At 45.2% G+C, this 13,946-nt stretch overlaps 1 protein-coding gene across 1 annotated transcript in view; it reads right to left on the bottom strand.

Moving 5' to 3' along the window:
* KIF2C (kinesin family member 2C) overlaps window positions 1-13,946 on the bottom strand; it is a 30,074-nt gene that overhangs the window by 1,412 nt on the left and 14,716 nt on the right. The window contains exons 10-18 of the mRNA XM_032219062.1: window positions 9,882-9,945; window positions 9,493-9,584; window positions 8,793-8,935; window positions 3,315-3,519; window positions 3,017-3,127; window positions 2,517-2,584; window positions 1,853-1,961; window positions 1,657-1,764; window positions 1,316-1,439 (exon numbers count right to left, since the gene is read on the bottom strand). Of these exons, the coding sequence (XP_032074953.1) occupies window positions 1,316-1,439; window positions 1,657-1,764; window positions 1,853-1,961; window positions 2,517-2,584; window positions 3,017-3,127; window positions 3,315-3,519; window positions 8,793-8,935; window positions 9,493-9,584; window positions 9,882-9,945 (1,024 nt within the window). The remainder of the gene's footprint in view (window positions 1-1,315; window positions 1,440-1,656; window positions 1,765-1,852; window positions 1,962-2,516; window positions 2,585-3,016; window positions 3,128-3,314; window positions 3,520-8,792; window positions 8,936-9,492; window positions 9,585-9,881; window positions 9,946-13,946) is intronic.

The following is a 13,946-nucleotide window of genomic DNA, read 5'->3' as shown; positions in this document are numbered from 1 at the left end:
CACTTTTATTATCAATTCTATCTTTCATTCTTATATCTGTTGATCCTATGCCTATCTTGAAAATAGTCTTTTTACTCAAGCCATTTCAAGATTCTCCATAAGAGCTACTTTTAAACACATAAAATAATTTCTGGACCATCATAGCCTGATACTTTTCCTACTGTTCATGCAAGAGCATCAGCTCAGTGTTCTGGTTGGGAGAGTGTAAGAGTCAAGGACAACAGAGGACTGCCTCAGGACCTGCTTTATAAGAAGGCTTATAAAGCTATTTTCTACCTCCCACCAAAAGGGGAATAATAGAAATTGTTTCTCAACAGCATAGGATGAGATTCAGCACCAAGATTTCTGCATGCATTAAAAAGGGAGATTCAATGCCATGTGCCCATCCTATTTTGAACTACAGGGAGTCGGGGAGTAGCAGAATATCTCCCAGGCATTATAGATCTTACAAAGTCTCTGCCTTAACTGCAAATGTTGAAACAAAGGAGAATAGCAGCTTCCAGATCTTCCATTTCCTAAATTGGAAACTGAAGACTCATTCAAGAGCCATGCTCAATAGAACCCCCAGGATAAATCTGATTATATTCTTTAAAAAAGGGGGAAAGTAACAATGATATCACAAAAAACTATCTTCCCTTGTATTCATTGTGCTGGAAAGTTTCTGTCTGCCTTGTACTGTGTCACACTCAGCCTAGGTAGGAAATTTCTGATGGGCACATTCTCTTGGTAAAGCAGAAGAAAAAATATGCTCTCCTTACTTTCCCAGAAAACCTGAGGGTACTCCGTCTTTCCCAATCTGTAATTACAAGAGCTAATTTGTCTATAGAAGGGTTGTCAAACTCACGGCCTGCAGGCTGGATGCATCAAGTGCTGACCATACCCACCTTCATTTTAGTGAAGGGGGAAGTCGCAATATGTGATGACGTAATGCAAGTTTGACACCCCTGCTCTATAGAAATTGCATCTCTGCATTATTCCATAATCCTAAAGAAAATTAACTCCGACTGTTCTTTGGAAGGTCAGATACTGAAGCTCAAATACTTTGAGGACTCACTGTGAAAGACCTGATGTTGGGAAAGATTGAAGGCAAAAGAAGGGAACAGCAGAGGATGACATAGTTAGAAAATGTCCATCGGGCATAGGTTTGAATGGACTCTGGGAGAAGGTGGAGAACGGGGGTCCTGGCATTTTGTGGTCCATAGAGTCCTGAAGAATCAGTCACAAATTATTCTACAGGGTTTAGAATGCAATTTGCAAAACTTAGTAGTAAAGCTAAATTAATAAAGCAAGATGAATGTAAATGCAATATTTGTACCTTTCAGACTGAGGAACTTTTTGGATTCTTCATTTATGAAGCATTGGGTTTGGTACACAAAGGCCTCTAGGTCATAATCTGGTTGTTCCGCAATGTCCAGGAGATAGTTACAGTCGTTCATTTTCTGAATGCAGAATTTATAAGAAAATTGGGAGGGCTTTGTGAGATAAAACAAATTTACTGAATTGACAAAAATCAATGAAAATATCTGCCAAATTAGCAAGAATATGTGAGGTTTTCTTGTTGATAAGCATCTGTTCACAGACATAAGCATAATTTCATTATCTACAGCATAATACCTCAAAATATTGGTCACTTTAGAAAACAGAAACTTGCTATACCTCCCTGATTTCCTTAAGTTCCTCTACTGCTTTCTCTTCCAATTCACTAATCCGGGTGAGAGCATCACGAAAACTGGACAGATGAGGAGACAGCTCATCTTCAGAAAGCTGTTATTCACAAGGAAAAATATTAGCACACTTGCACCAAGTCCTGTTTTACCTAATTAAATTGGTCTTAAGCTATGCATATACATACTTCAAGAATATGGTCTGATTCTTCTCTGCTAATCTCAAACTCTTCACACTCAGTTTCCATACAGTTTTGTGCCTCGCCAGCTGTTCCATTGCTAGGAAGTTCCTTCACTCTGGAAACAGAGCAGAAGGATTTCAATACAAGTCCAACTGTTGAAATAAAGAACTCAAAACATCCTGATACATAACACAGATAAAGAAGCACAGGACTAGTACTTCAGCTTTTGTTTCATATGAAGAAACATACTGCACCCATTTCTTCCAAGTAGGGCAACATGAAGTGAGCAAAATGAAAAATTTCTATCTGATGCAGGAGTAACTGGGTTAGGCTTTCCTTCCCTTGTAAATTTGACTACAAACGGTCCTGATAATCAGTTGTTTCTTCTTTTGCTGATACAGCAAGTACTTCCTGAAATTAAGTTGTTACTGAGACATGTCTACATTGAAGGGGATTTTTGACATTTTGATAGATTGCTTTTTGTGCAAGGGGGAAAAAAACCCAATTTGTTTGTATTAGAAACTCAGCACAGAGTTTGCCATTTCTAAATTGGTTCATGTGAGAGAAACTGAAACAATTTAGAAATGGCAATCTTAAAAAAAACCCTAAATTTCTTTTCCCATTTTGTCCCCAAGATATGATGAGATTTGCAAATGCAGATATCACTTACCTATCAGCATATCGCAAGGTATTTAGAGTATATTCACAGGAACTCATGCCTGGGGAAATCATTGCAATCTAAAAGGAAGCAAAATTATTACCAGCTTGCACTCAGCTCTTACCTTCTGCTAATCTATCTGCTTGTACTGTCACCTCTGCTTTCTTGGTCTTATTTATAATGAAGCATTTAAACTTTTGTAGATTTTTTTTTTTAGAATAGTTACTCAGAATTTAGGGTCCACAAACTTATAACTTTTCCAATCAAATATGTCCAGACTAACATCGTTTAAAAAACCTTTCCAAAAGTGTAAATTGATACATATAGATTGATGAAACAACACAATAGTTTTGTATTAAGATCTTAAGACCTCCTACACAACTTTTTAAAAAGATGTTTGTCTCGCCTTTATTATTTTCGTAAGTAACTCAAACTGGTGAACATACCTAATACTTCTTCCTCCTCCTATATTCCCCACAAAACAACCCTGTGAGATAATTGGACTGACTTACCATGCAAGTTCTGGAATTTGTTCCAATGAAAGAATCCCTCAGCACCTGAGTAAGTTTACTTTCCCGAAAAGGTGTATGTTGTTTATTTTGACCTAAAGCACGAATACATTCCTAAAAGGTGGGGAAAAGGAGCAAGGATAATAATTTGCCCATGCATTCAGAGCCATAAGCAACCTGTAGCAAAGAAAGATTGTGGCCACTTAGATCTGACATTACCTAGGCCACAGGACAATAGGACTTTTGCTCTTACTGAGGCCAGTCGTACACTACAATGCTAGTATTATGTTCTAGTCTGTACCTTTAGTGCCAGCAAGCTTTTGTTTATTTCTGCTGCTTCCATCCGTGTCTGACGATCGGCACTAGAGGTATCAGCACCCCTCTCATTGCCAGCTAAATCCACCAAGGAGAACTTGCCATGAAGCTTTCCTTTTTTGCGCAGAATAATTTGAAAGCAAGCATGTGATCGAGAGGAACTGGAATTGGCAAATGTATGTCCAGATGTCCTATAATGATAATAGAATTACTAATTACATAATATGTCAATAGAAGACAGTATGGTTTGATTAGTCTTATCAAGCAAAATATTTTCATCATTATCACCATGCTGTGGTGTAACCAACCAGATGCTATGGCCAAACAGCAGTCAGAGAGGCAAGGGACAACCAATATAGAATTTAATTGATTTTTAATTTTCACTTTTAGGTTTAGGTTTATTAGATTTATATGCCATCCTTCTCCCAAAGACTCAGGGCGGCATACAACATTAAAAAAAGCACATAATACAAAAGTTAAAAAAAAATTAAATAGAATATCCCAAACCCAATTAAAATTGACATTTTTTTAAAAAAATTAAAATTAACAGTGATCAATAATTTATTTTGTTTTGTTCAGGCCAGGCCGGCTTGCTGGAAAAGCCAACTTTTTAGGGCGCATTGGAAAGACCGGAGGCCGGGGATTATACGAAGCTCCGGGGGCAGTTCATTCCAGAGGGAAGGCGCTCCCACAGAGAAGGCTCTCCCCCTGGGGGGCGCTAGCCAACACTGTCTGGCCGACAGCACCCTGAGGAAGCCCACTCTGTGGGATCGCACTGGACGGTGGGAGGCTACCGGTGGCAGTGGTGGTCTCGCAGGTATCCTGGGCCTAAGCCATGGAGCGCTTTAAAGGTCATAATTAGTACCTTGAATCGCACCCGGAAGACAACCGGCAACCAGCGCAGGCTGCCTAAAAGGGGTGTAACATGGGAGCACCTAGGTGCCCCCATGATAACCCGCGCAGCCGCATTCTGGACCAGTTGAAGCTTCTGGGTGCTCTTCAAGGGCAGCCCGATGTAGAGAGCGTTACAGTAGTCCAGGCGAGAAAGGACGAGGGCATGAGTGACTGTGCACAGAGTATCCCAATCCAGGAACGGGCGCAACTGATGTACCAGGCGAACCTGGTAAAAGGCCCCCCTGGTCATGGCCGTCAGGTGTTCTTCTAAACTAAGCCGCGTATCCAGGAGGACGCCCAGATTGCGAGCCCTCTCTCAGGGGGCTAAAATTTCTCTATCATCAAAGATGGAACAAGATGCACAAATCGGGATGACGGAAACCACAGCCACTCCGTCTTGGAGGGATTGAGCTTGAGCCTGTTCCTCCCCATCCAGATCCGCACAGCCTCCAGGCATCGGGACATCACGTCGAGGGCATCGTTTGGGTGGTTTGGGATAGAGTTGAAAAGTTGGGTATCATCAGCAAATTGATGATACCGTAACCCAAAAGCACGGATGATCTCACCCAGTGGTTTCATATATATGTTGAACAGGAGGGGTGAGAGAACCGACCCCTGGGGCACCCCACAAGTGACGCGCCTCAGGGTCGATCCCTGCCCTCCAGTCAACACAAACTGCGACCAATACGACAGGTAGGAGGAGAACCACCATAAAACGGTTCCCCCCACTCCCAACCCCTTGAGTTGTCGCAGTAGGATACCATGGTTGATGGTATCGAAAGCCGCAGAGAGGTCTAATAGGACCAGGACAGAGGAGCAGCCCCTGTCCCGGGCCCGCCAGAGATCATCGACCAATGCGACCAATGCCGTCTCTGTGCTGTATCCGGGCCTGAAACCCGACTGAAACGGATCCAGGTAGACAGCTTCATCCAGGGACTGGGGAAGCTGACGTGCTACTGCATTCTCAACAACCTTCGCGAAAGTTGGAGACCGGACGATAGTTGGCTAAAGAAGCTGGGTCCAGGGAAGGCTTCTTAAGGAGGGGCCTCACCACCACCTCCTTCAGGGCGGTGGGAAAGCACCACTCTCTCAACGAAGCGTTGGTAATCGCCTGGAGCCAGCCTCGTGTCACCTCCCAGGAAGCCAAGACTAACCAAGAGGGACACGGGTCCAGCACACACGTGGCAGCACTGAGTCTCCCCATAATCCTGTCCATGACCTCGGGGGTCACAGGATCAAACTCATCCCAGATGGTCTCCACAAGATTCATCCCTGTCGACTCGCCCGAATTTACCCAGTCAGAGTCCAAGCCTGTCCGGATCTGAGCGATTTTATCCTGCAGATACTGAACAAAATCTTCAGCCCTACCCTGCAAGGGGTCTTTCCCAGCTCCTTGGTTAAGTAAGGAGCGGGTCACCCTAAACAGGGCGGCTGGGCAGTTATCTGCAGACACGATAAGAGCGGAAAAATGTTGCTGTTTTGCCGATTTTATCGGCACTAAGTAGGATTTAATATGAATTCTTACTAGTGTTCGATCAGATTCGGACCGGCTGGCCCTTCAACCACTCTCTAGGCATCTTTTCCGGCGTTTAATCTCCTGAAGCTCCTCGGTAAACCAGGGAGCTACCCGGGATCGACACCGGGTCAGAGGCCGCAAAGGCACAACATGATCCAAAACCCCAGTGGCCGCCCTATCCCAGGCTTCCACTAGGGCTTCGGTCGAGTTGTGAGCAAGGGATTCAGGAAAAATCCCAAGCTCCATCAGGAACCTTTCAGGGTCCATCAGGCGCCTGGGGCGGAACCATCTAGTCGGTTCCGCCTCCCTGCGGTGAGGGGTAGTAGTATGGAAATCAAGCCTGATGAGGAAATGATCCGACTATGACAAGGGTTGGATAGAAATATCCCCTAAATCTAGATCATTCATCCACTGCCCAGAGACAAAAATCAGGTCAAGCGTGCGTCCCCCCATTATGGGTGGGGTCTTGAATTAACTGAGTTAGGTCCATAGCCGTCATGGAAGCCATGAACTCCCTAGCTGACTCAGATGTCTCGCAAATGGAAAGCAGATTGAAATCCCCCAGGATCATAAGCCTGGGGAAATCAACCGCCAATCCAGCTAACACATCCAGCAGCTCTGGCAGGGCCGATGAAACGTAGCAGGGAGACAGGTACGTAACAAAAAGGCCCACCTGAACTCCAAGGCCCTATTTCACAAAAAGGGACTCACACCCGCCTATCTGAGGCACAGTGACCTCCTGAGGTCTGAGACTTTCCCAAATAACCACCGCCACCCCACCCCCTGCCCTGGGCTCTCGGCTGGTGAAACGCCCGGAAGCCTGGTGGGCATAATTCACTAAGGGGAACACCCCCCTCTTGGCCCAACCAGGTCTCCGTAATGCACGCCAGGTCCGCTCTACCCTCTTGTATGAGGTCGTAAATGAGGGGAGCCTTATGTACCACGGACCTTTTAAAGTTGGAAGGGTCTTGTCTTAACTCAGTGATGTCGAACCTTTTAGATATCGAGTGCCCAAACTGCACATGTGTAAATGCCCAAACGGAAAGGTATGCATGTGTGAATGTGCATGTGCATGCACAAACATGTGTGGACTTGCACGCATGCACAGCAGACACCCGAAGACCAGCTGGATGTTGGGAAGCGGAAGCCGGGCCATCCCAACACCAGCAGTGCAGTAAGAGGTAAGATCTTTTTCTTTCATGAGCTTCTGTTTCATCATTTGCAGGGAAAGAGAAGCTCACGAAAGAAACGACATGGAGATCGGACCTGGGGCGACAGCGTGCGTGCCATAGATTCGCCATCACTGTCCTAACTGGTCAAAATGCAGTCCTCTCAATTTCTGGGTCTGGCAGGCAGTCAGAGCATCTTCTAGGCATTAAGAATGTTCCCATTCTCCTTATTTTTAATTCAAATGGACAGGAATCCACAATGGCTTGTCTCCATCACTGTTCTAAAGTAATTCACTGAAATACAGCTTCTTTTTCACAACTTTCCTTGTACTATTAGTGCAAATAATATCAATCTCTGATAAAAAAAATGCACTGAGTGTCCTGCATGCTTTATCTTTCTTGTCATAATTTGGACTCATCTTATCTAACATCATATTTCAATTAGTGTCCCCACTTCCAAGTTTAAGTATTAAAATTAGCATATCATGAAGGTCACTAATCTGCATAATGACTACAAAAGGTATTTTGCTATTCAAAGTGACGCTTCTGTATCCTTCATGATAAAATGCCTTCTCTTGATTATCTTCTTTAATTTCCTTAATTTTTTTTCATCTTTCTTTCAGAATTGTTTTTTCTAATGATTAGAATATTATTAGATTTTTAAAAATGTATAAAAACTGCTAAAATGTTTTATATAGAATTTGATGCAGATTGTTTCTTTGGAGCAAAGTTTCTTTTCATTCTGTAACGAAAACATACCTGTACTGTAGGATATCTTAACACTTAGAACCTAAGAATTGTGCCAAACCCAGCCTCTACAATTACGAAATGCAAGAATAGCAATAGCACTTACCGTATTTTTCGGAGTATAAGACACACCTTTTTTCTTCAAAAAAGAGGCTGAAAATCTGGGTGCGTCTTATACACTGAATAGAGCATTTTTTGCCTCCCGAAGCCCTGCCCCCTTCACCAAAATGGCCATGAATACCCTTATGGAGGCTTTCAGAGAGCTCCTGGGGGCTGGGGAAGGCAGAAATGAGTGGAAAATGGGCCGTTTTTGCCCCCCCTCCACCCGCCCAGGAGCACTCTGCAAGCCCCCTAAGGCTATTCATGCCTTTTTTTGGAAAAAAACAGGCCTGTTTTCGTGAAAAAAGGGGCCGTTTTAGGGAGGTTTGCAGAGTGAAAAAACTTTTTCCACTTTTGGAAAGCCCTTTAACTGATTGATGAGAATTACATTGATCAAGTTCTGTGCCAGTAGAAACACCTACCGATCTACTGTATTTCTCTCTATATATTTCTCTCTATCCCTCTACCTACCAACCTATCTACTCTCTCTCTCTCCCTACCTTTCTACTGTATTTCTCTATCTCTATTTCTCTCTCTCTATCCCTCTACCTACCTACCTACACACACTCTCTCTATTTCTCTCTCTATATATATACACCTTTATCTACCTACCTACCTACCCTATCTCTCTCCCTACCTACCTACTGTATTTCTCTCTCCCTCTCTCCCTCTCTATCCCTCTATCTACCTACCTACTTTTTAAAAAAAAATTGCCCTTCAAACCTTGGTGCGTCTTATACTCCGAAAAATACGGTATATACTGCTTCACAGCCCGCTCTAAACAGTTTACAGAGTCAGCATATTGTCCCCCAATAATCTGGGTCCTCATTTTACCAACTTCAGAAAGATGGAAGGCTGAGTCAACCTTCAGCCAATCAGGCTCAAACTCCTGGCAGTCAGCAAAATTAGCCTGCAATACTGGTTTCTAACCATTGCGCCACCATGTCTCTTATGTAATACTCCCTCCTCCACAATAGAACTGGACATGTTGAGAACACTATATATGCTAAGCTAAAACACGGCCCAAAAAACAACTAACCTGCAGGCGCTTCCTACTTCAATCATTCGGATAACATCCTCAGCACAATTCACACGCATTTCTTGTAGGCCAACAACCTGGATCTGTTGTTTGCCATCCTCCAGCACCCGCAGCTTTGCTTTTTTGTTTAAAAGATCAAATAACTGAAATAAGACAAAACAAACTAATTCAAGTAAATATTAAAAGGAAGACACTGAAATGTACAAACTGAAGCACTTAAGAGCCCATGTTTTTGCAACATGCAGCTTGAACAGTATTGTTAAACCCAAAAGCTATCTTAATTCCTTTCTTATAATAATGATTCATTCCCTGTGTAATAATGTTATTCAAATATCCAGCATGAGCATGGATCTTCATATCCAGTTATAGTTAGACAAAATTATATTCATTTGTTCGAAAGGTCTCTATTTATACTAAATTAACAACACTGTGATAAAAACAGTCCACATTTCATTGGCTAATACAGAAGGAATTTGTAATTTGTAATTTTAATAGATTTGTATGCCGCCCAATCCCGGAGGACCAAAGAGCAAGCAAGATATGCAGAAGTTCCAAATGAGTTTGCCAATTTATCCAAGCCAAGAGAACTATCAATCCCTTCAATTCCCTAACAGCAATACATTTTATACAAAGGACTTTATATAGGACTTTATATAAAGTCCTTTTTTTGCACTCATGAATAACACATACATGGCCTCACCTTTCCATTATATATCTCAAAGAAGGTCACATATATGTCTAGGCCTTGTGCCCTATATCGTGGCTGATTCTGAAGGAGGAATACATCCTGTGCTAGTAAGAGAAAGAAAACAAGAATACTCAAAAAAACATAGTTAGACCAAGAGAAACCTAAATTTATTTTAATTAAAATTTAATTTCATTCACTTGAGATGGTACTCCCCATATATTTAAAAGCTCTCCCTCCATATTAGAAATTATTATGGCAATAACTTTCACAGGAATTTTTGGCATTGTGTCCAAGACTTAATATTGAGGGGGAGAAGCAGCCTGATCAAAGTTACTGATTTAAATAATTTTAAAATATTGATTTAAATGATTTTAAAATATTCAAATTGTGATAGTACATACATGCAAAAGCGTATATTCCTTTTGAAGCCTTCTGTACTTTTCCAGAGAAGTCTCCACCCATGGTCTAAAAAGGAAACATACATTAGAAGACAAGATCTTAACAATTAAACAGGAATCTCATTATCTGCCACTTTTGATTATTTGCAAACAGATTAGAATTTAATTATTGCCGATACTAATCAACCTAATAACTTGTTCAAAAAGTACTCTTACACTTACTTTTCTATAAAGAGATAAATGAAAGTATGTTTCAAATTTGCAAATTTCAGTCATCATTCAAATGTTTATATCTTGAAATAGAAGCTTTGTTATATACATAAACATACTGCTACTAAAAATGCTACTAGTACTAATCATACTACAGGACTACTGCAAAGGAATAATAGATTAATAAATAATTCCAAATGTATTTGGTTTTCCATTTATAAAAATCTGCTCCCACTCCCACACCAATACACTATGGACTGAAATTAGAGCAGGCTAACCCTCCTTAATTCTACTAACTTCAAACAAATTTTAGCAAGCTAAAATAAAATATTTTAATTGTTCATCTACAAATTATCTGGGTGGGAAAGCATAGAAATCAAGCATTTCATTTTCAAAATTCAAGGCAAATTGGCAGTTGATCTTACCTGAGCTGCATGTTTAAAAGAAAGTGTGGGAGGAGTAACACATGGGTATTAACCCAGTCCTTTTGCCCTGGAGACTGAGGTAATCTTTTGAGGCCACACCTCTGATCCTCCTTCTGCTCTCCCAGATTAACCGATGGTCGTAGCAGAGCACCTGGAAGGAAGGAACAACAGAACAACGCAAGCACACGTCCTTCCTATTTGGCCCTGACTGACCACTGAGGTAACTCAGGCCCCTGGCGCGGGCGCCCTAAACAAGGGGGGGGGGAAGTGATCTCCTTTTAAACATGCAGTTCAGGTAAGACTAACTGCCAGTTTCCAAAGTAGCAATAGCAATAGCAGTTAGGCTTATATACCGCTTCATAGGGCTTTCAGCCCTCTCTAAGCGGTTTACAGAGTCAGCATATTGCCCCCAACAATCTGGGTCCTCATTTTACCCACCTCGGAAGGATGGAAGGCTGAGTCAACCTTGAGCCAGTGAGATTTGAACAGCCGAACTGCAGAACTGCAGTCAGCTGAAGTAGGCTGCAGTGCTGCATTTAACCACTGCGCCACCTCGGCAAAGTGAGGTGTGGGACATGGGACATACCATGGGACATACCAAAGCTCGATGTCCTTGGGAGGGATCAATGGGCCTGAGCCCCTCGAGAATCTAGGACTCCCTGCAGAACCCTCCTACCAAAGGCTGCCTCCGCGGAGGCAGAGGCATCTAGTCAGTAATGCCTAATGAACAGTGAAGGAGACGACCAGGCGGCGGCCCGGCAGATCTCCTCTATGGGGGCCTGGGCTGCTGAGGTGGCCGCACTTCTGGTGGAGTGCGCTGTGATGCCCTCTGGGACTTGGATTCACCGTGCCTCGTAGGCCTGTGAGATGGCCGCCCTGATCCACCTGCTAATGGTGGCCGGGGAAACCTTAGTGCCTCTGGTGGACAGTTGAAATGACACAAAGAGGGCTTCTGAACATCTAAAGGGTGCCGTGCACTTCAGGTAGATGCGCAAGGCTCTTCTGACATCCAACTTGTGCCAAGATCTTTCCCTATCCCTGGAGGGCTGCGGACAGAAGTCCGGCAGCACTATCTCTAGAGTCCTGTGGAAGGGGGAGTTGACCTTGGGCATGAATGCAGGGTCCAATCTGAGGATGACCCGGTTCTCTAGGAAGGTGCAGAGGTCCGCTCTGCTGGACAGAGCGTTGATCTCAGATACTCTCCTGGCTGAGGTGATGGCAACCAGGAAAACGACCTTAAGGGTCAGAAATTGTAGGGAAACCTCCCTCAAAGGTTCGAGAGGTGCCTCCGTCAATGCCTGGAGGACCGTGAGTAGGTCCCAGGTGGGGAATCGATGGACCACTGGGGGTTTCATATTCGCCGCTCCCTTAAGGAAACGCCTGAGGACCGGATGTTGGGACAAGGGTGGTGCGTCCACCCCCCCCCCCCCAGGATGGTGGAAAGGGCAGAGACCTGTCTCCTAAGGGTGCTGGGGGCCAGGCCCTTCTCCAGGCCTTCCTGTAGGAAGTCCAGAACCTGGGGTACAGAAGCTAAGGCAGGTTGAATGTCCTTTGCCTTACACCAGTCAGCAAAGGCCACCCAGGAGGCATTGTAGATGCAAGTGGTAGACTGCCTCCTGGACACCTCGACGGTCCTAATGACCCTTGAGGAAAAATGGGCCCCTGTCAGCTGTTCCCGCTCAATCGCCAGATGGTCAGATGGAGCCACTCCGGATCCGATGCTCCAGAGACCCCTGGTGTAGAGACACCTCCCCCGGGGGGGATCCTCCAGTGGGAAGCTGAGGACAGCTCCACCAAGTCTGCTAGCCAGGGGCGGCGTGGCCAGAAGGGGGCCACTAGAATCATCTCTGCTCCCTCTGACACGAGCCTCCTCAGGACCCTGGGAATGAGGGGAAGAGGGGGAAAGGCGTAAAGTAGACTGGTGGCCATCTGCAGCGGAGGGCGTCCGTGTCCATGGCTCCTCTGGAAGGGAACCTCGATACGAAGTTCAGCAGCTGGGCATTCGCTGGGGTTGCGAAGAGATCCACCTTCGGGTGCCCGAACATTTCGCAGATCTGCTGGAAGACGCTGGGATGGAGCTGCCATTCTCCGTTGTTGACCGTCTCCCTGCTGAGCCAATCCGCTTGCTGGTTCTCCATTCCGGAGATGTGTTCCGCTCTGATGGACTGGAGATGCCTCTCTGCCCAGTTTCCTAACCGGAGGGCCTCAAAGTGGGTGCCCCCTTGCCTGTTCACGTGGGCCTTGGCTGCCACGTTGTCCGTCAGGACCAGGACATGATGACCGGTCACCGTGGTCTTGAAGTGTTGTAGGGCCAGGTGGATGGCCCTGAGCTCCAACCAGTTTATGTTGTTGCGCAGATCTGTTGGAGTCCAGCGGCTCTGGGCTATCTGAGTCTCCAGGTGTGCTCCCCAGTCGAACAGGCTCACATCTGTCGTGAGTACCTTCCTTGCTGGCTCCTTGAAGAGGGATCCTTTGTCCAGTGCTGGGGTCAGTCACCAACGGAGCGAGAGCAACACCTGGGGCAACACTCGAACCTTGAATCTGGCGTTGCTCGTCCCAGCCTTCTGATATGGAAGCAGGAATCACTGAAGCTCCCTGGCATGAAGGCGAGCCCAAGGCACGATCCCTATACAAGAAATGAATTTCCCAAGGAGCCTGGAAAGAAGAACTACAGGGACAGAGCGTAATTTACGAACATGAATCAGCTGCACAATGCTGTTCTTTCGCTCCTGGGGAAGGAAAACCTCCCCCGAATCTATAATAGATCCGAGGTGCTGGAGCCTGGTAGATGGAACCAGCTGGCTCTTCTCTAGGTTGATAGAGAACCCCAGGGACCTGAGAGTGTTGATGGTGGTCCCCAGGTCCTGCCTGGCCGTGGCTGGGGACCTGGCTAGGACGGGGATGTCATCTAGGTAACAAAACAGTCTGACTGGGAAGGAGCGCAGGTGACCTGCGGCTGCGGCCAGCACCTTGGTAAAGGTCCTGGGGGCTGAGGCCAGCCCGAAGGGTAGGGCCCTATATTGAAAGTGATTGCCTTCATGGGAAAACCTAAGGAATCTGCGATGTTCCGGGGCAATTCTGATGTGAAGGTAGGCCTCTGTGAGATCGATGGAGGCCAGGAAGTCGCCCTGTCGGATGCCCTCTAAGATGGATTTCAGAGAAGCCATCTTGAACCTACAGTAGACCACCCTGGAATTGAGCAGTTTAAGATCCAGGATGGCTCTCCACCCCCCTGAACTCTTGGGAACCAGAAATAGGTTTGAATAGAATCCGGAATCTCTCTCCCTCTCTGGGACCTTCTCTATGGCCCTGATATCTAGTAGGTGTTTGATGGCCTTAGCCTTAAGGGCCCTTTTGGCTGGATCAGCAGAGGAGGCGAAGGTGCGGAACCTGTTTGGGGGTTGCGAGCGGAACCCGAGCTAACAGCCTGGAG

This window comes from Thamnophis elegans, chromosome 5, assembly GCF_009769535.1.
Source record: "Thamnophis elegans isolate rThaEle1 chromosome 5, rThaEle1.pri, whole genome shotgun sequence".
In the NCBI taxonomy this organism is placed as follows: domain Eukaryota; kingdom Metazoa; phylum Chordata; class Lepidosauria; order Squamata; family Colubridae; genus Thamnophis; species Thamnophis elegans.
Note: the sequence above shows the minus strand (reverse complement) of the source record. Positions and strands in the feature narration are given on the sequence as shown.